We start from the raw sequence: 26,929 nt of genomic DNA, 5'->3' as shown, positions 1-26,929 counted from the left end.
AAAGCTGGGCTGCAGGGTGCAGAGCCAAGGCGTGCACAGCCTCCTCCAGAACTGCCCCATAGGCTGCCGTGCTCATTTTGGCAACTCAGCTCTTCAGGAGTGATGTTAATTCTAGAGTTAAAGCTAAGAAAACCCATCCCTTCCCTCCTACAGCCTCAGCCCTTGGGGATCTTCAGGGTAAGCTCCAAGTTCTAACTCAGAAGTGCTTAAAAGCACAGAGGTGTAGAAGATCTGCAGCACTTCAAGCACATACAGCAGGACTTGGTGACTTATCCGATTTAGGTCACAAACTGCTCACCATACAAACTGCCTTTCACTAGTTCTGTACAACTTTCAGCACATGGCATGCAGAAAACACAACAACAATGGTGAAAACAGTAGCTGTAAGACGCTGGTTCCATCTTGTTTCACTGCTTTTGCAGGAAAAAAAACACCACGAAAATCTGCTTTCCAGCTCCTTTGTCAGTTAAACAGGCATCTTTGCTCTACCAAAAGACCAGCTGAGAGGATTAGTCTATTTGGGAAATCCAGCGGATGGAAGGTATTATAAACACAATACGTTATTAAATATAGGCTTTGTGAAGCTCTGGATAGGCTCCACTTCACACGGTTATTGTAGGTAAGCAGGCAGTGCTGTCAGGAAATACCCACACGTGGGAATTCTGGCACCAGGCTGGCAATTTCCCCAAGCACACAGTCACCAACTCACACCACACCAACAGGACATTTAGCCTACGTGCACACTGGAGCTTCAGTTCACGCCAACAATGAATGCTTAGTGCTTTCTGCTTCAGTGCAGCTGATGCACTCTGCTTCACTCACAGCCAGCCATGCAGTCTCTTGCCAGGGTGCTGAGAGAGTCCTGGGGCTTGACAGAGGTCCTCATTACAGCAGAGATTGTATCTGTGAAGTGATGAGGGATCTCTGCAAGCTCAGCCAGCAGATATACAGACTGAAGGACAGATCTCTAACTTAACTGGATCACCTCCAGTTCACATTAACATTTCACCCAAGATGCAACACGAATTGTTTTTATGCCCTTTCGCTGTTTTTATTGGAGAATACTTTATTCAAGGAACTCCTGAACCACATGACTGCTTGGTACCCCCTGCACGGCCATCATGCAGCTGTCACGATGGCTGCACATCTCTGCCTCAGTTTCAAAGCTTTATATGCCTGGAAACAAAACAATACACTGATGGCCATCCACCAGCAGGAGCTTGACTACATTGCAACAGAGCCACACCAACATGGAGAAGAGAGTCTTGTGATTCTCAGCTGCCTCCAGATCAAAGACATCACACTGCACCACTTACAAGAATCTGTAATCTTCTTTCTAGCTAAAGCAACCTTCCTATGCCAGCCAGCAATTATACAGTACATCCAGTATGTGTCTTTGGAATTCATGAATTCTGAAATGCTGGTTTCCTGGCTACAGGTCATGCCTATGAGTTACAAGACTTCTGCTCACCACTTATCATCGCTGACAACTGCTGGGACAGAACTAACATCCATACCACCAGCAGCTGAATTTGAAGCTCAGTGCATGACACCACTGCAGCACACAGCCTCTCCCCAAGCTCTGATCTGTAGCTGAACCCACCGCCAGCATTCCACAGGAAGCATTTTACACACTGCAGCACCTGTCCTGGAGGAGAGATGGAAAGCCAACTCACCCTACGTTCCAGCAGACCACAAGCAAAAGCAGATCCTGCTGCGGTCAGAGCTCTGTCCTGAAGCCATTATTTCACTTGCCAATATCCCTCTAGAAGTAGCTTTAGTAAGAGCTATTCCTACCACAGGTCTCCAGGTAAAAAGCCAGTATCCAGCCTTGATGGCTCGGGAAGATGCAAACATCAGGAAGGGTGATAAGGTGCGCTCTGTGAGCCAGCCCTCCTCACCGCGCGATGGGTGAAGGCCCAACACAGCGCTCTTTGTTCTCTGCTGCACAGCCATTAGCGGATGAACTCGCATTTACCGCTCAGTGAACAAACATATACATTAGAAACAAACCCGAGTGCGTGGCTACCGGTGGTTAGAAGCATTCCCATCCTACCTGAAAATGGAGAGGAAAAAGGCCAGCAGTGCCTTTTGATTCAATTTTCCCAATTATTTCTCAAGCACAAGCATCGCTGCCTCTGTTTCTCGCTCTTGGGTGCAGCCCATCACGATACGGGAGGACAGGAAGAGGGAGGATAACCTACATTTAAATCTGATAGTTTCATGACAGCCTACACTACTGAGCTCTTTATGGATTTACTGAAGCGTTCAGCTTCCTGTGCTTGCTGTTAGCGCACAACACAGCTGTTACAGACAGATTGCACTAAAAGTGTGTAGCCTTTAATTAATTCTGAAGGCAACTGCCACGGCTTAGGGATTCTTTTTAAATATTCAATTTTTTTTGATGAATTCCCCTAACATAGGAAAATGTACCAGACAATGCTCTGAACATTGGCTTTAACGCACTGAAAAATATTAATATCCAAATTACACTTCTGGGTTTCATTTATTTAATCTGGATCACAACAGAAGGACTGCAGGATTAGTCAGTTCTGCCACAGAACACTTACATGGCATCCACAGAACAACCACAGTAACGTGGGAGCGACAGCACTATTTTATTACTTGGAAATCGGAGTAAGACAGCATCTTCTGTAGCACTATTTTTACCTCTGACCTCACATATCCCTCTCAAAGACTTGACTCATTCATTAAAGAAACAAGAGCTCTCTTGGGCACTTTTCAGCATATCAATATGTAAAGATTATTTCTATCCTTGCAAATTATCTCTCTGATATCCTAACTCCTCCCAAAGAGGGGAGGTCAGACAGTGCTGCAGCCTCTGAGTTGTCTTTCATACTGGTTACCAATCCCAGCAGAATTGGAAAAATTGGGCCCCTGATATTTGCATCTGCAACTCCCATGCACTGTTCACAGATCCACCCATGGGGAGGCCCCACAAGACACAAAAATTAAAAGCATAATTCTTCGAGCTGCACAACGACCCCTGGGCTCCAGCACGTCTGAGTCAGGCAGTGTCAGCAACAACACCAGCGCTGTGTTTTCTGCACAAAAGCCCTGACTTGCAGCCCCCCTTCTAAGTTTCATATGCTCAACAGAGACCTGCTGTTTTCCACCATGGAGGATGACATTCCCATTAAATAAATACATCTCTTCTGGAGTCTTATTTACTACAACCAGGCCAGTTCCCTGCTGCTCTGTTTAAGAACACTTGCAGAGATGAACACAAACCTCTGTTTTCCAAATAAAATCAACACTGAGGAGAATCCCCTGTCCAGCACATCCCATCAGAGCAGGGCTGATGCAGACAAGGCAGCTCTGTTAGGCCAGCTGTGAGCAACACCAAAGCTGAGGTTAAAATAACCAGCAAACTCCAAAGACAAAACAGAAAATGTGAAGTGGCAGGAGAAGGCAGCACACTTCCAGGCTACAGAATTAACAGCATTAGTAGATAAACACTTGAGCAAATGATGTTTTCTAAACCCTTGATAATTACTGCTGTCTCTTGGAACATGGGTACTTCTCAGGCTGGAAGATGTTGTACAAAAACAATGTTACGCACACACTGTATCACAGAATTAAGTCCTATGAGACTTACAGACCATCTGCTCCAACCCCCCTGCAGTGAACAGGGACCCCCACAGCTCCATCAGGTGCTCAGAGCCCATCCAGCCTGACCCTGGCTGTCTGCATGCATGGGGCACCACCACCTCCGTGCAACCTGAGCCAGCGCCAATCCAGCATCTTCTCTACTTTTTGATACCACTAACATTTTAGTGATACTTTTGTTAGGTTTCCTTGGAAAAACTGAGTAAGAGCTTCTACTCCCTGTAGGCTGTACCAAGTATTAATTTTAGCTATACCAGAATTAATTGATGGGAGCGGACAGGCATTTCCTCTAACACCTCAAGCACATCCAATTTTTCCTCTTGAGCATACTAAGATATGCTACAGCCAACAGTTTAAACTTCCAGTACCAGTGGCTAATGAAGAGTTAATGTTTAACACAGCTAAATCGTGAATTGAACTACATAAACATTTACAAGGAACAGAAAGCATCACAAGCTGCTTGCAGTTCAGTTTTCTCCATAGCCACTGCATAATTTTAAGCTTTTCACTGAGCCCAATTTCCAAACACCGACAAAAAGAGAACTCAAGTATCACATTCTATATGCATTTTAAAAAGCGGAAAATCAAGTCAGCTATTAGCTTCCTGTTATTTCAGCACAACAAAAGGCTAATTTTCTGCCCACATTATGCATTTGAAGATTTGAATCCTTTAGGATCAGCTCCAGCTTGCTGTGCGATCGAGCCAAAGAACACCAGCAAGCAATTCCTCCCCTCAGCCTCCGAGCTCCTGACTAAACCAACGTATCCCAGTGAAAGCAGGATTTCTTCCTAGGGCTCCTAAGTTAAAGAAACTACCACCTTAACCCTACAGGCACTTCCCCAAGGGTATTTAACCCCAGTAAGTTGCCTTGTCATTTCATTTAACTTTGCTCATCTCAGTACTTTCAGTCAAAGAAGCTTCCAGTCACTTTTTGCATGAACAGTTCCAAAACTAATCCTTCTTAATCCTCCTTGGGCAAGAAGATAAGGACAGCTATTCTAAGTCAGACAGAAGTCCACCTACACAGAAATCCTGTCTCCAGCAACAGGCAACAAGAAATGCCTAAGGAGAAGTGTGAAGGCAGACAAGCACCAGGCAATCATTCCAGCTTCAGGCCTTCAGGATGGATACAGTAGATGATCTGAACTTCTTCAGACAGAATTTCTCTTGTAGCACTTCCAGCCTTTCTGAAGAAAAAGTGAAACAACGTACCTGACTCAGATTCACAGCCTGACCCAGACATGCTATCACAGAGCAAATGTTGTCTTTAACCCCCAGCTCATTTACCTACCCAAGAACCTCTTGCTCTCCCACCCAGCTGTCACATCAGATGCCAACACCGGGTCCACCCAAATACCAGCTGAGCCTCAAACACTCTTCCAGGCAATTAAATTAAAAAAAAAAAAGTCTCCAGTTCTCTAGGTCCCAATGTGTAGAGGAGTTCCAGGAAACCCAGATAAGCTTAATTTAGCTGTGACAGAATCCTTCTGGGAGAGCAGAGCTCACTTAAAGTTACCCATCTGATCCAGCCTGCTGAGCAAACCTACCATTTCTATACAAATCCAGGCAAATCTAAATCCATCATCCTGCAGAAGTAAGCTCATTTACAGAACTTCAGGCAGAGAATCATTGAAATACAGGGTAATACGGGAGCAGAGAGAAAGTCTTGTAGTGCCCAGGAAATTCCAAGAGCACATTTCCAATTTCCAGTTAATTGAGATCCAAGAGACAGCTTTTTAATCTGTTTAATGTGAATTAAACTGACTTTGAAAGAACTGTCAGCTAAGGCTCTTGGAAAAAAAAAAGATAAGCTTTTGTGGAATTACAGTCCCTATCATGATTTAATAAGTAGTTAAAAGACAGGAAATCATAAGTGGAAGAGTTTCCCAAGGGAGGAAGGTTATCAGAGAGATCTGCCAAGAATTCATTCTGCAACCTGTGCTGTTCAGTATATTCATAAGACGATCTACAAAGTGGAATAGGCCTGAAACTGGCAGAGCTTACTGAGAATAAAATTATTCAGCACAATTAAATACAGAGGAGACTGCAAAAAGTTACCAAACTCATGCACTCCTAAGTAACTACACAGTACCTTGCATGTCAATTAATACCAAGAGTAACACAAAATATCCTAATTACGTAAGCATACGAGGACCCAAATTAGCTGTTATCACTCATGAAAACTTTGGAAACTTGGTATGTCAGATCAGCATTTAGCATCAAGCAAAAAAGGGAAATACAGCCTTCGGGGTGATCAGGAAAGGAAACACATCACCATTTTGTTGTTGAATGCTGCAGGCAGTTCTGGTTCTGCTTCCCACATCTGAAAAAGGAGACTGAATGACAAAAAGGACAACAAAGATGATCAAAAGCATGGGACAGCTTCCATATAAGGAGAGACTGAGCAAAGCAGGACTTCAGATGGACAAAGAGGCAATCAGGACAAGATAGGGAAAACGGGAGAGATCTGAGACACAACAAATAGAACTGGGATGTGAAATGTGGAATAACTGATGACCACTTGTATCAGTGCAGAAAAACAGAGCACTGACAAGGTAAACTTTTCTAAGTCAGTTCAAGGGTAATTTTCACTGGATGTAAAAATATTTTATATAACGTTTTAAGTGCACAATTAAATTGTAGAGCTCACCGCTGTGGGATGCCATGGAGACCAGAAACAAAAACAAGTTAAAAGGGGTTATAAAAATGAATGTAGTCAGGATCTGATAATCAGATTCAGCTCCAAGCCAAGGAGGGCCCTAAACTGGTGACAGCCATAAGCTGGGAGCATCAAATGGAGAGGAGGAGAAGAGAAAATAAATAAATCACATCGCACATGCCCCATCTCTTACAGTACTCATTAAGCATCTGCTTCTGGCTATTGTCAAAGGCAGGATACTGAGCTAGACAGCGCTCTGCAATTTGCCTCAGGAGGACAGTTATATTTAAACTTCCTATTTTAATGGTACATTTATAGATTTTATTTACTTTTAAATATTAGGAATGTAACTTTAGCCCTTCTTAATCGCATAATAGGAAGCTGGAAGCCTAACCTCATCGACTATTTCTCGAGGCATTATCTGTCCTATTAGCATTTAGATACCATCTAGCTGAATCCCGGCAGCGCCGCACAAAGCTAACGCACAGCACAGCAGCAGAGCAGAGCATCCCCCTCTGCAGCCTGGGAGCCCCAAGCAGAGGTCCGAGCTGTGCTGCACAGCAGTGGCACAGCTGTGGGTTTAAAGCACAAGCAGCCCCATCCCAGACCAGCTCTCCCCTGTTTGCTACACGCCTGATGGAAGCTCCTTGCTCAGCAGCCGAGTGAACAACACAGAGAACACAAATGCTGTACGTATAGTGCTGGGTAGTGTTTAACAGAGCTGCTATTGGGAAAAGTAGGTCAGGAGCATCCGTTCTGCCCAGAGAGAAAGGAAACTGAAGCACACCAGACTGTTTGGCTAGGTATTACAGAAATCCTTTGCCGGGGATTTCATCACTACTTCAAACAGGCGTGATTCATGTGTTACCGGCCTCCACCTCCAGGAAGGCACGCCTTCCCACTGCACCGCCTGCCCTGTCATTAGGGGCACCTCTCCCAGCCCCAGACAAAATCCATCCTGCTCTCAGCTTTGGCTCCACAGTGCTGCTAGGGAAGCTGGAGTCCTGCATTAGCTGCATCACTGAATTCACAAGACCTCCACACAGCACGTGCCTCCCAGGGGCCAACACCGGGACCCCCCACACCCCATGGCGAGAGCCACACTGTCCTGCGTACAGCCAGGGTTCTTATCTTGAGACAACCTTGCAAGGGAGGAAAGGAACTTCAATGCCCTTCAAACCTGCTTCCTTCCTGTGGGGGATCTGTGGTGCCTTCAGTAGAGCCAATGGTAACCATCTCCAGAAGGACAACCCACAGTGATAACGTGTAGCAGCTCTCCAGCACGTTCCTGGTGCTTCCTGCATAAGCAGTGGCAGCTCCCAGTCTACTCCAGCTCTAGAACTCTGGAGAAATTGGGAACAGACAACTAAGAGAGTTTTCCCTGTCCTCTGCCTTACTGGGCTGGCAGGTAGCTCAAATACCCAACACAGGTAGGCTTCACTGTTCTTCATTACATTTCACACAGCATCTTGCCTTGATTTCATCTCTGTGAAATGATGCTGGCTCCACACTTACACCACAAGAGAAAACCACGGTCTCTGTGCCAGCAGCAGCCCTGCAAGACTGCAGGATGGAAGAGAGACCAGAGGGCCCTATTGCACAAGGAGCTCCTGCTAGCAGCATTACAGCCCACAAGCAAGCACACAAGGACTGCATCCTGAAGTCCACCATCCCCTTGTCAAGAAGCAAATCAGAGTCCTTACATAACACAGCCTGCTTCAAATTAACCTTTTCACTCTGAAAACACAGAGCAGCATAGCTCAGCACCTCAGGAGTCTTCAAATTGTTTAGCACCACGACAGCTCTATGAAGAATTAATGCACTCGAGGCAGGGAGGGATTAATTCTTCTCCATGGAGTTTTCCTTCATTTCAAATAAGATTCATTCTTCTGCCTTCTCCAGTAACTCTCCAGAGAGCACACAGCCCGACAGCAGTTTGACCATCTTCCCCCATCACTCCAACACCGTCAGCAGTTCTGGCTACAGCCATGAATACAGTCAGTAATATGCAAATAAATTTAATGCAATGCAACCACACGAGTCGCATTTATCTCCTCCCACCCAGAAGAGACAGCAAAATCAACAGAATTCCACACCACCACCACAATCTGCTTGTGGTTTGCCTTCAAACCAAGCTGGTTACATTCTATCTCGTATTACTCAACTCATTTTATCAGAAATGAAGCTTTAATCAATTAATCTTCCATAAATTAGTACTTAAGCCTGGGAGACTATCAGCAGTCAGCTATGAACTATTCGGCTCAATATTCTGGTAATTAGGTTACACAGGTCTGCTAGATAACAATCTGAGCTGGATGTTTTCTGCCATCTCCACAACTCAATACCAAAGCTTCTGTAAGGCCAAAATCAGAAAGCAGAGCACCAAGCAGTTCAAAAAGCCTGAGCAACTTCCCAAGTTGCTCATAACACATAGAAAACACAGGAGTTCCCAGGCTTCCACTGCAGAAGAGTGAACAAGATGCAGACTTGAAAGCCAGGATCAACTTCACACAGTCTCAACAGCCCCGAGCAACCACCTTCCTACACAGACTGAGACCTCTGCTATCCAGCATTTCCTAATTTAGCCCAAGACAGAGCATTGGTACATGAACTGAAGAGCTCTCAAGGTGTCTGTGGTCAAGGAACCAGAAGGCTAAAGGCTAGCAGCAGTGATGCAATGTGCTCTTCTGCCCTACCATCACAGCCCTACACCCCAGCCATTGTCCAGATGTGGAAGCTCTCGTTTCAGCAATAAAATTCAGAGCACCAGACTGCATATAGAGGTCGGACTACTGCAGCCCATGGGCCATCAGTCAATGCTTTTCCTTCATACTTCTATGGGTCGATAGGCTAGAGGGGTGAAAGCGTGCAGTAAGAAAATTGAGTGGCAAAAGAAGCAGAAGGCCAGGATGCTGCAGGATTTGGTAGGTGGAGAAATAAGCTGTCTGGAGCAAGAGTTCTGCAGTCACTTTGTTAACATGTAGTCACGCAGACGGGTCCTCACACCTTATCCAGAATAAGGAATTTTAATTACAAGACAAAATTCACCCACCATGGCTTTGTAATGTGAGCTTCTGTTCTTATCTGCATTCAAATCGAGGACATCCTAACTTTCTCTCGTAAGCAGTCCTGTTCAGAGCTGAAAAAGGTTTTTTGGTGCTGTCCTAGGAGCTCTGTGGTTCAGAACCGGTTACCTCTTCAAGGCAGCCATGAATTTTAAAGACTTTTTGGTTGAGACTGTTCTCCATCTGGTTTGCAATCCACCTACCTGCGCAGTCTGACACCCACTAGCTGGACAGGACTGACTGGCTCTTCCCTCTGCCTTTCAGGGAAACCCAGATCTTCACCCTAGGGACACAGAGATGCACTAACAAGTCTGTTGCATAAACTGCAACACTAGTCTGGAAATGCAAGCTCCTACGAGCAGGCACTGCAGCCAGTATAACTGGCTGACTGTCGGTATTTCAAGAGTTCTATCTTGCCAGGATGTCCCCTGGGCTAAAGCACCCAGAAAACAGGAAAACCAGATTTACAGTAGTTTGTTAGGAACAGCAGAGAGTTTAGATGCAACATGTCATGGTCATGATGTAATAGTCTACCAAAAGGGAACAAAACTTAATGTAGTCCAGCAAAGGACACATCAAGAAAGTGAAAAATATTTGCAAATAAATGCAAACAATTTTTTGTTAAAGAACAAAAAGAAACAAAGAATTAAAAAGATCTAAGATGAAGTTGCTCTCTTTAACATGTGCATCATTATGAACTGGAAATTGCATTATTGAATAGTTCAGTTGGAAGGGACCAACAAAGGACATCAAGTCCAACTGCCTGACCACCTCAGGGCCAACCACAAGTTAAAGCATATTTCTAACACACAATGGAGATCTGAGCACACGGCTTCTCTGCCAGCCCATGGAGTGACTTCTGCTACAGGACATGGGACTTAGGCACGTTGGTTTCTGCATCTTTGCAAACAGCCTCCAATCTCACCAAATACATGAGCTGAGCTTTGAGTCTTAAGAGCCTCCAAAGATCTAAACTGTATATTCTGCTACCAGCCAGCCTTCCATAGCTGTTCCCCAAGGATCACAAGAGCAAAGATACTCAGCAAAGAAGAGAAAAATGGGACAATATCCAACAGTAGAGAGCCTACGGACAAAAGGACAGTCAGGTTGGCATAGCTCTCATCCTACTGAAAGCAAAAGGAAACCTTCAAAGAAACACCTCATCCTGCACTGCATTCTCTGCAGATTTGGGTAAGCATTTAAAACCAAGTGCAAGGCCAGGCTTGCAAAGGTGAAGCAACTAGAATTGAGCTCTGTCATTTTTAAATGTTTAGACAAGTCCTAAAATAAGATCAGTTTTTTGAGAACTTCTAAAAAGTCTGAACCTACACTCACCATGGCCTATGTGAGTTTGAAAACATTTGGAAAAGAGATTGAATTGTTTAAAGGTCTGCACATCACTCATTTTAGTTCAAATTAAGTTACAGCACACTACCAAGCAAGAAACACTGTTTAAAGAGGGGAAATCCACACCAAGAAGATTCAGGCTATCAGCAGTAAGACAGTCTCTGTAACTCAGGAAAACATACAGTATCTTAGGGCAGCAAGGAACAGCACACAGCAAAGGGGAAGGGAAAATGTCAGCTTCCCTGCTTAGAATGCACACCTTCACACCACTCTCCCCAGCTGCAAGTTTCCCAGTATATACTCTCCAAACCCAAGTCAACAGTCTGCAGGCTGTAATATCTCACAGGCAATGCCTCCAGCAAGGCAGAGGTGCACACGGCACATCGCCACCAGCGCAGCAGAAACTCGAGCCACAAGCTGCGCTGGTTTCTGTTTTTACAAGTTTTATTTTTATTTCTCTCCCCCTTCCCAGTTCTGACAAACCAGATTGCAGTTGTTCCAGCTCTGGCGATGGCCTGAAGCCGTAAGAATGGAGTAAGCACACAGCAGCTCTCTGCCTCCCTGAACACTCTCCTTGGTTGCAGTGATGTGCAGCTCAGGAACTTGGGACAGAGGTGGGTTCCGTGCATTTAGGAATCTTCAATAGCTCCTTCTTCTGTGGAACTGCCCTGTGCCCTCAAATACACACAGATGTTTGGCATTCACAACATCCTGTGGCAGGGAGCTTCCCAGGCTACCCGCACACATCAAGGACTGAGTCTTTATTTGTTTTTCAGCCTACTACACCATTCAATGCTTATGCTTCTCCAACACTCCCAGAAGAGGCAAAAAATAGCTGCTGCTCCTCTAATGCAGCATTCAACTGCATCTCCTGGCATTCCAGGCCAGGCTGGATGTGGCTCTGGGCAGCCTGGTCTGGTGGTTGGCGACCCTGCACACAGCAGTGGGGTTGAAACTAGATGATCATTGTGGTCCTTTTCAACCCAGGCCATTCTATGATTCCATGATGTCCTTCCTCCAGAACAGCGTGCATTTGTCAAAAATTCTCTCTGCATTAGTACTTTGGAAGTACAAACGACAACCTTATTCTTCATCTCACCTACCCTAACGAAGGCTATCCCTTGTACTAGAGGTTGTTTGCTATCTTTATTCTATTACATCTTCTTTATGAATATTTCAATCCATTATTTTTTCCCCTTGACTGCAGGCACAGTATTTAGTGATTTCCTGATGCTACATAAAATTACAGTATCCTTACTGGACCTTGTTCTTCTACAATCACACTAACCTGTCTGGGTTTGGACACCGTTTTTAAATCACAACTCCTGAAAAATCCTTTGTGATTTTTTCTACAAATGCAGCAATCCATCCTAATTGCTTCCTACATTCTTGATTATCAGATACAAGACTCATTCTCCATATACTTGTCTCCTACCAAGCAAACTTTCCTGTCAGGCTGAAACATCTGGCTTTTCTGCCCTTCACCAGTTTCAGTATTAGGAGTCAAACAAGCCTTTTTAAGTTACAGGAATGTAGAAGTGTCTCTAGAATTAGAGAAATATAGGTGAGGTCATTAAAACCAAACAATTCAAAAGACAGCCAATGAATTATTTAACATTACAGTGCTTAGTGCTGACAACATTTTTTTTTTTATATAAGCCTACCTCACAATTTAAGGCTACTAGGGGCTAGAAGGACCAGTTCACTTCCCAAAGAACCCACAACTGGTTCCAACCAAAGGGGAGAACCCTCCTGCCAAGGTGGTGGGTACCAAACAGCACACAGAGCTCAAATGCTCCTCTAACAAAGCAGAATCCAACCATTCTCATCCCTTCTGCTGCACCCGATGGGTGAAGCACATGGCTCCCCTTCGAGCTGAGCTTCTAGAACACAGTATGGGAGTGCTGCCTGCATCTTCAGTGACATCAAACCATTCCAGCCCTGCAGTTACACAAAAATTGCACTGAAACATAACAACAGTGTTTATTCTCACACAGACATGGTGCAGATATCACCTGCTTTTAGAAGCAAAATGTAGGAACATGTTTGGAATTTTGTCCTTCATCCCACTTGTGTATGTGTACACCCGCATTATTTTTATGCTCAGAGAAGCTCAACACTTTTGAAACAAAAACCTTGTTATTACAAGGATTAATAATCAAATGAACAGAGCATGTGTATCCTGTGAAGAGCAGCTCAGCATGCAGTGGACATCTCAGAAACAGAACTATGAGACAAGATGCAAGACGATCAAACTATCTGGATCTGTCTTTCACTGAACTGAACAAGGAGTCTGAGGTAGTTATACAGAGGCTTGACACCACAGATGAAGTATGTGTCCTAGAAATACCCAATACCCAAAATATCACTATTCTGAGCACTCTGCAGAGCACTGCATACACAACTGCTTGCCAGGCACGGGAAGCAATGAGAAAGGAATGTCTACAGCTGAAATGCAACATCAGTTTCCTCACGGGGAGAAAGATGCCCCCTGCCCCACAAGCAAAGGTTCTTGGCTCTAGCTCTGCCCACAGCACATCAGTTGTATGTTTATCCTTACTCTAAAGGGAAAAAAAAAAAAGGTGGGACACAAAGTAGGGCAGAAATCACCCCCTATGCTGTTTACAAAGAAGGAGAGCAGAGGAGGGAACAAACAGCGCTCTCCTAGGTAACACCGAGCTGCTACTCGTGCTGCACAAGAATGAGGCAGAGCGCGACTTGGATAATAACCGTAACTCACATTCCAGAAGTTAGTTTGTTCAGCCATGATCTTTTGCACTTAAATGGACTAAAAACCATTTCTTCCAGTGCAGTTGTGCTGGGGCACTGTTTCAGTAGGGTCTGGACAGAATCAGCTGGCTATCTCAAAGAATACAATCGCATATATGCAGCATGCAGTCCTCTCTATGGTCTTTTAATTTTATGCACCCTAAAAGCACAGACTCAGAAAAGACTGAATTCAAATCATCTCAAGTACTTACTACTCCTTCCATATTTCAAACAGCTGTGATTTAGTGGTTTTACTTGAACCACCCAGAGCCAGCAAAAAGCCAAGGAAACTCAACTCACCAATCCCTGCACATGTGCTGTATGCACTCGAGATTTATTCACAGAGTCTCCAGATCAAAAAAGGTTTTCATAAAGCCTGCTCTTTAACATTCAAGACTTTAATCTAGTTCCACTACCAAACTGGAATCAAACAAGCTGCAAACACACAGAAGCCTGGGCTAGGGGATGCTTTCTGGCTTTGTTCACTGCTTTTGTTTTTATGGAACCCTCCTGCTGCTCCAGCTGCAAGTCCAACAAGCAAAATACTTTCTGATGAAGGGCTCCCGTGCTCTCAAGTGATACTAATCTCTTCAGTGCAATAGTCAGTGACTCATCTAAGCCAGCAGCTAGTGTCCAGGTGCCAGGGTTTCCCTCCCCAACCAGAAGTTCATGCAGATCTGCAGATCTCCAGCAGCTCATTCAGTCTGGACCTCTGCTGTACCACCCTCCATGTGATATTCAAATTCCAGTATTCAAATTCCACACTTTCACTCAGAGTGCTCTGCCAGGTGAATGGGAATAGGAGTCACAGCTAGGCAGTTGAACAGCATGCAGTCTGAACGGAGAACTCCAGTTTCAGGAGACATTTCTTCAAGGTCTGCAGCTGTCAACACCACCGAGCTCAGCCAGCACAAAACACCTCACCATGCTGCAAAGTGACTGACAGCCAGATATGCACATCACCCTGCTCTAGCAGACTGTCTTCAGGTTTAGTCACACTCACCAGCCCACTTCTGGCCACAGATCATCTTCAGAAAGTGGCACAGTTGTTTGTTTCTTTCTGCAGATTAAGCTCATTACCTTGTACAGAGAATTCTAATTTGCAAGTTACTTTACATTGCAGTAGGGGTGGAACTGTAGCACCAGAGCTGCAGAGAACTAGCAGAGGTGTACAGCAGCCCTGTGCACACACTGCTGCAGTCCACACATCCCAACAGTCCCTTGGGACAGGGGCTCATGGGGAGGGATGCAGAACCAAGACAAAGATAAGAAAATGGGCAGGCAACTGTTGGAGTTAATAACTGTCTTTACACCAGAGCCCTACAGATCACATCTTCTGAGACATCCTCTGTCCTTGGCAGGAGCTCCTTGCATAAAAGGAACAAGCGTGCATTCTCACATGCTGCCACTCGCTCTCTCCAGGGGACCACATGCCCAGTAAACCCACTTGCCTGCTAACCACAGGTGGTGATGCCCATCAGGTGAACTTATTCATTACACAGCAGCAGCAAGGAGCCGCCTGGCACGACAGTGGCTGCACAAAGGACCAATGAGGAACACAGAGGAGCCCAGCGTGCTGCAGCAGTCCCTGGGTGTCCCAGTGCTGACCCCCGGCGCGTTTTGCTTACCATCTGGACTCTTGGGAACGTTGAGACACCTTCATTTCTCTTATTGAAGAGTATGCTTCAAGCTGGAAAAAACAACATAACATGAAGTGTAAAGACTCTTTTTCTAATAAATTGAACCTCTGTTGCACTTGACTCCTGCAGTGGCTCCCTTCCCCCTGAGGAGGCAAGGGCTGGCCAGCTGCACAAAGTCCAGGCGGCCCTGGGAAAACAATGGGATCTTTTTCTCGCCAGAACGAGCCTTCCCGTTCACCCTTCCAACCACGGCATGGAAGACACCCCCAGTGTGTCTGCAGGGGAGAGGAGTCTGTTGGCATGGCAACAGTACACCCTAACTTCTCGCTAATGAACAGGGATAAAATGTTTTGTTCTCATTAGGAAAAATACAGACACATTCCTGATTGGTGAGTAATGTCTCTGCCTCTGGGAGATTAGCTCAGAGCTGTGCAGCCTGAAACAGCCTCAATTCAGCCCACTGCCGTGCTTCTCTTGAACAGCCATTCTCCAAGGACCGTACGTCTCTCAAGGGCAAAGCCTACAGAGCCTTCTGGACGCTTTGCCTTGGGGCTGAGACAGCTCAAGGCAGGAATAATGAGGGGAAGCTTGACAGAACCAACAGGAGCACGCACAATAGGAACACACCCTCCGTCCCCCGCAGGAGCTGGTGCATTCTCACTGCACCTGGGTCCCAAGCCGCTCTTTGTGCTTCCCTGCACCAAGAGCATGCGTCAGCCACATCCCTGCTGCTGGGGGGAAAGGACAGAGCGCAGAGCTGCAGCATGCTGCCAAGCAAAGCTCGGCTGTGTGCAGGCAGCTGGATGAGGACTGCTGCCTAACAGCATTGGTAGGGTGCTGGTGTTAACCATCAGTGAGATTCAGACAGAGAATCTCTACACGTTTTGGTGTTCACAGCGTATTTATTGTCTCATTGCTAGCTGCTGACTCCTGTGGCCATGCACAAAAAAATTATTATTTTTTTTTTAAATCAAGCTTTCATCTTATAGACACTTCCTAGAGCTTCTGCCCTCCAGATACTGGTGCCAGCACAGCCTGTATGAGGACTACAGCAATTCATCTTCTCCAGAGACGATCCAGGGTGGGAGCAAGGCCAGTCAGCCTGGCACAGACTAAACCCCAACCTCCGGCCACACCACGAGCACAGCCCAGCAGAATCAAACCCTGAGCCCAGGGCTTGGCTTGACGCTGCCGCTGGGTTCCACTCACACAGACTGCCTCGGGCTTCAGAGCATTTCCAGGGGCCGGATGGGTGCTCTGACCCTGCTCTCCCTTCTCTCAGACACCTTGGCAGGGTGTGTGCCCACAGGCCACCTCCACCTGCCCGCAGGCGGGTCTCACCCAGGGGACACGGCCGAGCGGTGACAACGCAGCAGTCCCTGCCTGGCGGCTCAGCCCTCTCCCAGCCCCACAAAGGCCCGCAGGAGCCTGGTGATGTTTCCCAGCCCCCAGGGGCCCTCCCCCAGCCGTGGCCTCAGCCGTGGGAATGGAGCTCGGCACCCCGAGGTGGGCTCACCCTCAGCCACTGGCAGCACTTAACTCCCTGTGTGCCGACGTGCAGCGCTCTGCCAGCTCCATCAGTGCCGGGACCGTCCCTGGCCCGCTGCCCCCAGCCAACGTGCCCCTGCTGGGGGTGTCCCCTGTGACACGGGTCACAGCTCAGCTGTGGCACAGCTCACAAAGGCTCTCGGTGCACAGAAAGCCTGGGAAGCAGCCCTCGCTCTGGCAGTCGGGCCTTCCCCCGGCGTGTCAGGAGTTAAGTTCGCATTTCCATTCTCCTGACCCGCACCAACGCCGGCTGAATATCGAGCTATTCTTTGCAGCCTGATAAAGCATGAGAAAGCCGAAGGCCTCACACACTCCTCCTTTCCCAGCTTGGCTGCCTGCCCACAAGCTGTCACTCCCTGGCACCGGGGGGCAGGGGGAGCAGAGCAGGCCCAGCCCTCCTCCTACCTTCTGCCCCAGGACCCCAGCCCTGCTGCCTTCCAAGAGCCGCACTGGGGGCCGACGGGTCTCCCAACACAGCGGCTCCCCAGTAGGAGCCCAGTGTCTGGGTGGGAGCTCACCCCCAGCACTGTCACACTTGGAGATCTGCTGTTTGCAATGTAGGAAATTGTGGAGAAGGGCTCAGGAGCAGAACCTGATCTGAAGGACTATTTGCTCTTTCATGCCCCACTCATGCAAAATTCATTTTTGGTACCGATTCCCACTGCTGCCCCTTCACAGCCCCATCTGACTCTACCTCCTCCACCCCCCCCAGCACTCCCTCCTGTTTTAATGGCTTCGACCGTGCAAACAGCCTCCCTGTGTCAGAGCGCACCCCCATTTTTAACACAAAGCAGCACAAGTAAACATGCCCACACCTCGGGGCCAGCAGTGTTCTCCCACTGGCACAACCACAACCCCAGTCTCAGTGCCACAGCTCACAGCTCTGCTGCACGACCACCTGTGCCCCAGGCTCAGTACAGCACTGCTGGCAGAGTGCTGCTGCCAGGGCCAGGCTGCACACCACCTCTGACCTCTCTCTGCACTTCTGATGGTGCACAGATGCATGGATCCCACCAGGAAAACCATTAGGTTTCTCACTAATTAGGCACCAAGTTTGCTTGGGTCACCAAACCTATCAGAGGGTTTCCTTTGTGATTGTTTGGGTTTTGGTTTTGTTTCCACAAAAGCCGGGATATCCGTCTTCCCTCTTGAAAGCACACAAGCAAAACAACAAAAACCACACAGCTCCAGGAAGGCCCTTTGCTATCTGCACAGCTGCTTTCACCCCAGACAGAACCAAATCTCAGCAGTGCTCATTCAGGGGCTATCAGGAATCACAAGAACTCATATTCGACAGCGTCTTACCAGGCACTCTGTCCAACAACACACTACATATGGCTTTATCCCTTGTGACACACTACCGGTTTCTGTTGCACTTCTGTATGCAAAACCTCTCTGCTACAGCACCTGCAGCTACACAACTGCTACACCAAAGCAATGAACGCACACAGCACCCACAAAACAGCAAGTGTGCAAGCCAAACGCAAACCTCCCTGAGCCCTACAGACACACAGACCATTGAGCTGTGGGAACGCTCGGCCAGTATCACCCTCTGCCACACACAGCTCTAAACACAAAGCTTAATAGAAACAGTTAACATCCTGAGAGCAGCTCTGTGCCATTAGAGCCCTACGTGTAATGTAATCCAGTTAATAACGCCCAGAATAGCACTCCGGAGCCCGGGCACAACCAAGACCTCACTGCCCTGTGCAGATAGCCGCAGCAGTGCTGTTCTCCCTTCTGCAAAGTTACCCAGCACCGTCCACGGGAGCCAACTGTAACCTGTATTTTACAGAAGCCAGGACACAGGAGAGCAATGTATGCTTTTCAGATGTCTTTTTTTGGCAGCTAAACCAAGCGAGCAGTCTCAGAGCAGCCAGGGGCTGGGAACACTGAGGTTACTCTCTCCCCAGAGCAGACAGGCAGAAGCCCAGCTCAGCCTGAGCTCACTGAGGCTCTTTATGCTCCCATCCAGGGACAGAGGTCACTTGTGGAAGGCCGAACCAGAGCTGGGACTGGGCTGCTGGCTCCGAGAGCCCATCGCCGCTGTTGTTTGGGAGCACCAAAGGGCTGGAGCCCATCCCAATGCCTCTGCTAAATACATGCCTTTCAGCTCCAAACTCAAATTTGCCTTACATTCCTCATGCTCTGAAGAAAGAAAACCTGCGCACGAGGTCTGCAAAGAAGGCAATCACTTCCTTGCCAAAACATTTAGGCAAATTCTAATTCTTCTGACTCAGGTTTTGGATAAATTCCTACAGTAGAATCATAAAATCATTATGGTTGGAAAAAAAACTTCTATGTTCATCTAGCCCAACCATCCACCTACCACCAACACTGCCCAATAAACCTCATCCTTAAGCACCACATCTACAAATACAGATGAGATCCACCTCTGAGCAGACCCTCCTGCAGTGCAGCCAGGGCTGCAGCCTGCTCACATCTCCTGAGCATCCAGGAGTCACAGCTCTTCAGTTCACCAATTTTCAGGAGGCAGCAGGTCACACTGTCCGGTCTTCAGCTGATGGCAGTTCATGAGCTTCCTGCACATTGGCTTCAGAACTGCACGTGTTTGAAGAACAGCATCTAGATGCCTTCTGGCAACGTGCCTGAGGCAAAGGGTTCTGGAGAGAAATCTACCATTTCCCAGGCTGATACAAATGGACGGGCATCCCACTGCTTCCACTTTTATTCCCTGCTTGTGAAAATGCCAAGGGAGCTGGCTGCTGCAGGAGGGAATGGAAGAGCTGTATGGCCCAACACAGTTACAAGATGCATGCTAAGAAACATCCTACAAGAGGAAACAGAAATAGGTAGCTGAGCAGGTAAAAAGCAGAGTCCTCTGCAAAAAGAGGGCAAACACCACTGTAGAAAGCGCTCTTAATGCCATTTGCTCTTTCTGATCTGCTCCAACCTGAATGCCGCCCCGAGGCAGCGAGAGAAAGCAGCATGCGGTGAGCAGGAAGGGGCTATGCATGGGCATGAGCAGGAAGAGCCTGCGTATGAAGAAGGACATTCTCCCTTCAGCTAAAAAAAGCAGGGCTATTCAGCACAGCTTTGCCTTTCCCCTGCTACTCGGCTTCCGAGCAGAGCCACCCCACATCCTGCCCCAAGATGGGGCTCCCCAGGGGCTGCTCAGAGGGGAAGGGACAGAGCCAAAAGGGCAAAAGAATCCAGACTGCAAAGGCACCAGTGCCAGCAAGTTCTCCTGAGACTGACAGAGCACGAGGAGAGGCAGAAAGAGAAACTTTGACAAAGCTGTTTCTTAAACCAGCTTTACAGGAATACAGTGAAACAGGGCAGGGCCAGGGCTGAGGGGATATTGAACAAGTTAATAGCTAACCAGCAGAACTGCCAGAGACCACAGCTAGATGAGATTTCAGAGACAGACACCCAATCCAGAACTGTCCTCGAGGGACCCTCTGGGAGCTGTGGTTGCCTCCAAGCTTTCTTCACCACTGCAATGCAATCACAACCACAGCATTATCCTCACCCCCCTGAAGTCCCTGTTTCTCCAGGATACTCCAAACTGACCATCTTTTCCCTCTTTAGGTGCTGCTACTGATGAAGTCTAAAAGCCTTGTTTCTGGATTTGCACCCAAAGGAACCACTGCCAATAATCTCAGGCACCATTTCTCATAGAACACTGAGGAGAAGCCTTCCAGCTTCTTGAAAACATGTCCTAGGACAACCCAGGATATTCTTGAATAACTTCTTTGTTCCAGAGTACAGCTTAGAAAAAAAAAAAGGGAGTCTCCCTACTATTGCTCTGCCATTCAAGACAGTATCATTATCACCTTTCAGATATGTAAGAGACAGCAGCAGCTGAGCTGCAGTAATTAGGAGGAAAGAGATGTGCAGGCCTTGTCTCGTGTCTTTCTGTTTAGATGCAGTTTACACGTTGGCATACTTTACACCATGCAAAGAAAACGTGCCATCTGCATCTGCTCCAGCAGCCCATCCTCCTTTCAGAACTCTTCTAATAGCTCCGGGAAAACAGCACTGCCTCCCTTACCCTGTGTTCTGTCAGGTCAAGACACAGCCACAAAACCATGAATTCTCTTATCTCCAGAAACACTGGCTCTACACGAGTTTCCAAGATATCTGCTTTGAAAAGTTCCCCATTTTGTTTGAGCACCTACCAAATTAAAAGTTGCACTGCTCTCTCCACTTGCAGTGGGGAATGGGATGGGATTGAGCTCATTTAATTCTGTTCACAAGTTCCCTTCCTGAGGAAAGCCAATAACTTTCGGAGAGGCTCTGCAGACTTTGCTCCACTGCTTTGCACGCCAAAGAATGGCTGGTTGGTAATCCTCTTTTCACTCGGTGAGCTCAGACCCAAAGGTTTTCATCCCTCTGAGCTCAGAAATTTCCATTTCCATTTGAGGGAGACATTTTCCTGGCAGTTCTCAAAAGATGCATTCGTAAAATAGGAAACAACCTCAAAGAATGCTAAAGCAAAGGAAGAAAGCTGTACGTTGGGCAGTCTTTCTACCTAAGCCAGGAAAGGAAATTCCTTCCCAGCACCAATGCCCCATAAACGCAGCCCGCTCTGCACCTACCCAGCATTTGGTCAGCCCCAGTGCCCAGCCACCCACCCTGCCCTGTGCAAACACCCAGCAGTTTCTGAGGGATTGGTTTCAGATCTGCAAGAAATCAAAGAAAAAGTTCAGACACGCCTGTGTGCGCGCCAGACAAGAAAGGAAAATGCAGGCTGTGCTCAGATGGCTGGAAGGGATCACAGAGAGGTGAAGGTATTCCACGGAGCTCGCCACTTGTGTTGGTGATTTTTTTTAATTTGTAGTTCGTCAGCTTTAGTTGTCTACAAACGTAATTAAAGGTAATTAGAAAAACAAATCCATTGGCATATCTCTATTTGAAAACGCTAAGAAGTCTGCAAACCCAAAGAGATTGAAACTTTTCTTCTTTCAAGTGCAAAGCGCTCGAATGGCCCACAGCCAAGGCGCAGAAAAGAGCCCCAGTCAGTAACTCAGGAATGCCAGCTCTTAGCACTAACCAAAAGCACACAACCCTCTGCTCCTGCAATTTAATGTCATCTCCCACCAAAAACTCACTTCAAATTGCACTCTTGTAATTCTGTCTATCACCCACCTCCTTGATTCCATGCCAGGCAGCCTAACTGGAGTCGCATTCTGAGTCAGCTGAGCGAGCTGTTTTTCTTACCTTGCTTCGGGGAATTCCTGCTTTGCGTCTCTGTGAAGAGAAATGAAGAGAATGCTACATGCCACATCAGGCAGGATCTCTTCCATCACTCCCAGCTCCTTCAGAAGGGCACTCCTGAGGCATGCCATGCCTTCATAAATCCACATGGCTGCTCCGGGTTTAGCTGGCAGTGGAGGTTCTGCAGGGAAGGCGAACACCTCCCAGTTAAAGCAAACAGGGCTGCAGAACTGCTGGGGAGTTCAGGGCTGAGGAGGAACGGGGAAAGGTGGAGAGCAGAAGGCACGTGGCTGACAAATGCCAGCTTGGAGGCAGAAGATGGCCCTGGTTCTGGCCCTGACCTACAAATTCTTTTGCATGGGGATGTTCTTGCCAAAGTGTTTTACGAGAGCAAAAACACAGAGCTTCACTCGGAGGGCAACAACCATCTTGCTCCTGCCATGCTCGGTAGTTTAAGACCAGGCTGTTTCTGTTGAAGAGCAGTTCCTTCAGCATTTAGGATATTCACGTAACAGATCATACAAAAGATACAGAACAGAAATAGCCCAGCCTGAAACAACTTATAGCTGAACTCTGAAGTAAACGAAGACAAAGGAAACGGCACGGATTGGTGAGGCCAGCAGTCAGCTCAGCAGAACAAGGACACTGCTGTTTCCAGGGGGAAGGGAATCGAGTTTTTTCCTCCCCTTTTAAAGCATGTAACAGAAAAGATCCGATGAAGGATTTTCAAAAAGAGTAACGAGGTGGGTTGGCACACACTGACCGCCAACCATCTCTCTCACCGAGAAACCAAAACAGAGTATTTTTCAAAAGCACAAGGAAACAACAGAGGCTAGTGTTACCGGACATACAGCAGGCCAACTTCCAGCACTCAGAGTTGCTAGATTGCATGCGAACAACTAGATGGGCTGCTTGAATACCTCTTTTTCTGTTGCTTTTGGCGAGTAAAGGAAAGGAGTAGCCAAGGCAGGGCTGAGACAGCAGAAGAAAAGCAAAGAGCTGACTGCACCAAATGCTCTTAAACTGGCAAAAACCTATCATATCTTACAAATAAATCTCATTTACTGAAACTAAGCTATCGTAGTGGGTCAAGAGAAAGCGAGCCCATCTGCTGCTCTGGGCCTTGCGCTGCTTTTGGCCTTACCAGGTTCTGTGAAGCAGCACACACGGCCCCAAGCCTGGCTACATGTCTGAGGGAACACCAGAGCTCCAGGCATCACACATGAACGACCACAGAGTCACAACACAATCCTGACATTCCCACCCACCATATGGCCCCAAGAAGCAAATTTCTTCAGTGCAAACACTGGCTTCATGTTGCCAGTGCGTTAATTAGCAGACTTTGCAGTCCAGTGCACAACAGAGACTGCTGATGTTGGCCATTACGCAGTCAATCAGAAGCCAAACAGAACGAGTACCACATTACTTAACCTATTGAGAACAAAGTTAATGATTTGCCAATTGGACTGACGGACTTCAGGTCTGTTTTCCAACCTACTTTTCTTGGAGGTGTCTTAGAACACACTCGGCATGGCAAGTCCTCTATCATAGAATCATTAAGGTTGGAGAAGGGATCATCCGCTCCAACTATCGACCCATGCCCACCACATTCCCAGAACACCTATCACACACAACTCCTAACAGCCAGTCTCAGCACAGATGGTTGGCATAAACTGAGGGAAATCCACCACCCTGCATCACCCAAACATTCAGGCTGCGTGACCTCAATGATTTAACCAGCTTTACAGAACTGAACATTAGCCATTGGCCTGCAAACGATCACTAGTTATTCTGAGACAATCATGGGTTAAACTATGAAGTTTATCACATTTTCTTCTATGGGATTTTCAGCACTGAATACAGGAAATTAATGAAACGGTCTGAAATTCCTTAAAAGCAGTTGGAATTTAACACCACTCCTCATTTTAGACAGTGGTTTATATACCACATGCTTAATAAAAACTCTACTTTTGTAGAAAGTTTAAGTAAAGCAACAATAGTAAGATAAAGAGAGCAGTAACAGCATAAGAAATACCACGAGAAGCATCAAGAGGATGTAAATAAAGGAGTTAATGTTCCTGTCATGAAGAAGATTCTTCCCACCTAGGGTGCACCAGTCCCACCACATAAAACATTTGGACACAAACAAAGCTTGGGAGTTCAGAAAGAGGGGTGAGGAACAACAGCTGCATTAGGCTTGAGGTTACTTCTAAAGCATAGAACAACTGAAACCAATTGCAATAGGACCAGTCTGAGCTACGTAATTCAATGTGAGACCACTCTAACCTCTGCAGAGAGCACATACACCAATGCACAGTTCTGCTTACGCTGCCACAAAACCCTCTGAGCAGTTCTGTGCAACTAGGTGAGAGCTGTTTGGAGGCCAAAACAGAAGTGTACATCCTAACAGTTTACTCCGATGGCTCCATCATTCTTTCTGGCAATAAGGCCAGTCTAATTTCTTATTCGCCTTCTGCCTTGAGCCATTAATTTTTTCTCTTTAATCCAGCAGAGAAGTTCCTCAGAGTCAATTATGTGCGTGCTTTAACCAAGTCACCTCTGCATAGGTTTGACAATCAACAGGTCAGTCTCGTCAGGTCAGCTGCCACGAGGCACCTTTCTTTGGCTCCCAAATACCTTTGGACTTCTTTCTTCCCTACATACCAATTTTATTGCCATTTCCCCAAACCCACATCACCACCAGAGCCACTGCTTTGGTGGAACCCAGCTGGGCAGCAATCAGCATCTCTGGCACACAGACACCTGTGTGTCTCGCCTGCATCAAATGTCCTTTCCTTCACTGAACCCGTTTTGCAGAATAACGGAGGGAACTGCAGAAATCACAGACTGCAAAGATTAAATCAGCCAGCTAATAGTCAGTTATCGGAGTGCAAGGAGCTTTCTCAGACTCCACTGAAGCATCTCTACAGTAGCTCTAAGGAAACCTTTACTACTCATCTACCCCATTCCCATTCTGCCCAAGACGTACATACTATTCAGGATTTCAAGCAAGAAAATCCCAACAGACCTGTCACATCCAGCCATGGTTTTGGACTTGCCATCACACTGTCTGCTGAACCAATGCTAGCAGTTACTTTAATTTCTGGAAGCCTGACAAGTCCTGAACAATACAGAGCGCAGCGCTGACACGGAGGACAAGCACTAGAAATATTTCACTTTCTGACACATCCCCTGGAACCCACCATTTCAGAGGCATCAGCCTTTTTTTTTTTTAAATAATCACGAGGCATGCTGTTGATGTTGGCACAGATGAATTATTTACACTGCTGCACAGCTCCAAGCCAAACTCCTGAAGAAGCACATCACATGGATGCAGCCACCTGCTGCCGTGCTCCAACCTGGCTCTTTCCAGTCGCTCCGACAATGAACTGAACCCTCAGCGTACATTTAAAACAATTACTATCCCTCATAAACCAGAGATCAGTTACTCAAGATAAGTGCACAAAGGATTAATGCTTTTTGTGCACATCGGCCATGCACCCCATGCCATGAGGACTAGAGCTCTTGCTGCTGCTGTTCCACTAGAAAACAGATGCGTGTATCAAACCCTTCACACCTCTCAAGATAAAGCAACTCTGAGCTGACTGCGTGGGACGAGGCACGGCTATCATTGCACCTTACCTTTTTATTTGCAGAGCAATACACTTAGTGTCACTGCTGTGACAGCCCCAGGGGAACAGCAGCACCCGGTGCATGCTAGGGACACCGTCCTCCTGTGCAAGATCCTCAGCATCCTCCTCAGAACCCATGGAAAACTGGTGGCAGGGGAGGCTGCCCTTTGGTTTTCACAGCAGAAAAGTCTGCCCATCTTTATGCATGACTGCTCAAGTGAACTGCGTGACTGCTTTTGTTGCTCTCAGGGATCCATTCTTTCAGTGGGAACAGCAGGAGGAAGCCGTGCTGGGACTGGGCAGGGGAAAAAAAGCCCTGTGGACACAGTGAATGGGACTGAAAACTCTCCTGCAAATTCTGTGAGGTTATTTGCCGTGATGCTCTGCATTGACTGTTCTAGTGGCTTTTTGGGACACGTTCACACATCAAAGCTCACAGCACACAACAGAAGTCATTACACTAAATCTACTTTAGAAATTGATTAGACTATTGATTTTGTCATAGTTTAGATACAAAGTGACCTTTCCATCCCACAAAAAACAAAGGGAATTAACTCACATACACAATGAGTTTTCATTTCAAAGAAACCGTGTTGCTCTCTCAGAAAGCAAGTTCTGTAGTGCTTTTTTTTTCCTCACAGCTGTCAGAAGGTCAATGCTCCTTCCCCCACCTGAGCTTCCAAACCTCCTGCCCAAAATACGCCAAAGGGACAACATCTCTCACACGCAGAAGACCAGCTTGGAGAGGAACAGAAGACAGATCTGCCTATAGGTCAATAGGTGGTAAAAATCATCAGTACCAAACTGTACATTAACAGCCCACGCAACCCCCCTGCAGGAAACTCAAAAAGGTAACCTCTATTTAGATGTTATTTGTCTGTAGCTAACGAGTTTGGCATTCATTAATCTACCGCAAGAGCTGGGGCTATAGGTGGCCCATGCTGCAGGATGCTGTGGGTGCTTTTCAGTGGTCGGCTCTGCAACAACATGGGCTTGCAATGTGGCTACCAGTTTGCTTATGCTTTCTACTCTTTAAAGCCTTAATTCAGAGACTTCAGCTCAGCTGGGAAGCCCAGCAATGAAAACACAACTCAGCTGGAGCCACAAGAAAGCTGCACCCATGCGGAGGACAAAAGCCAGAAGTCCTCATGGTCTTTGCTTTGAATCTCTCTTAACAGTTGCAGGTTGATACGAAATGCAAGCCAGGATGCATCCCAGCTATGGGTCAGAATAGAAGCTCACAATTAGTCTCCCCCTGTATTCAACATTTCCACAGTTCATCTCAGCAACTTCTCTTGGAATGGTAATCAGCAAACAAGAGCTGGCAAATAAACAGAGCCTCCAGTTCCTACTTCTGTTCCCCGCAGCGGCACGCATCGCTCCCATACAATTAATTCCGCCGCACGCCCGTTTTACCATTCTGTTGGGCAGAATCAATCAGTAATGGGCTGCGATCT

The 26,929-nt window shown here is 47.0% G+C and overlaps 1 protein-coding gene across 1 annotated transcript in view; it reads right to left on the bottom strand.

Annotated features, from left to right (window-relative positions):
- PLXNB1 (plexin B1) overlaps positions 1 to 25,625 on the bottom strand; it is a 62,227-nt gene extending 36,602 nt beyond the window's left edge. Inside the window, exon 1 of the mRNA XM_048957034.1 lies at positions 25,483 to 25,625. Within this exon, the coding sequence (XP_048812991.1) occupies positions 25,483 to 25,610 (128 nt within the window). The 5' untranslated portion in view covers positions 25,611 to 25,625. The remainder of the gene's footprint in view (positions 1 to 25,482) is intronic.
- Between the last annotated feature and the right edge of the window lie 1,304 nt (positions 25,626 to 26,929).

Source organism: Lagopus muta, chromosome 11 (assembly GCF_023343835.1).
Source record: "Lagopus muta isolate bLagMut1 chromosome 11, bLagMut1 primary, whole genome shotgun sequence".
NCBI lineage: Eukaryota > Metazoa > Chordata > Aves > Galliformes > Phasianidae > Lagopus > Lagopus muta.
Note: the sequence above shows the minus strand (reverse complement) of the source record. Positions and strands in the feature narration are given on the sequence as shown.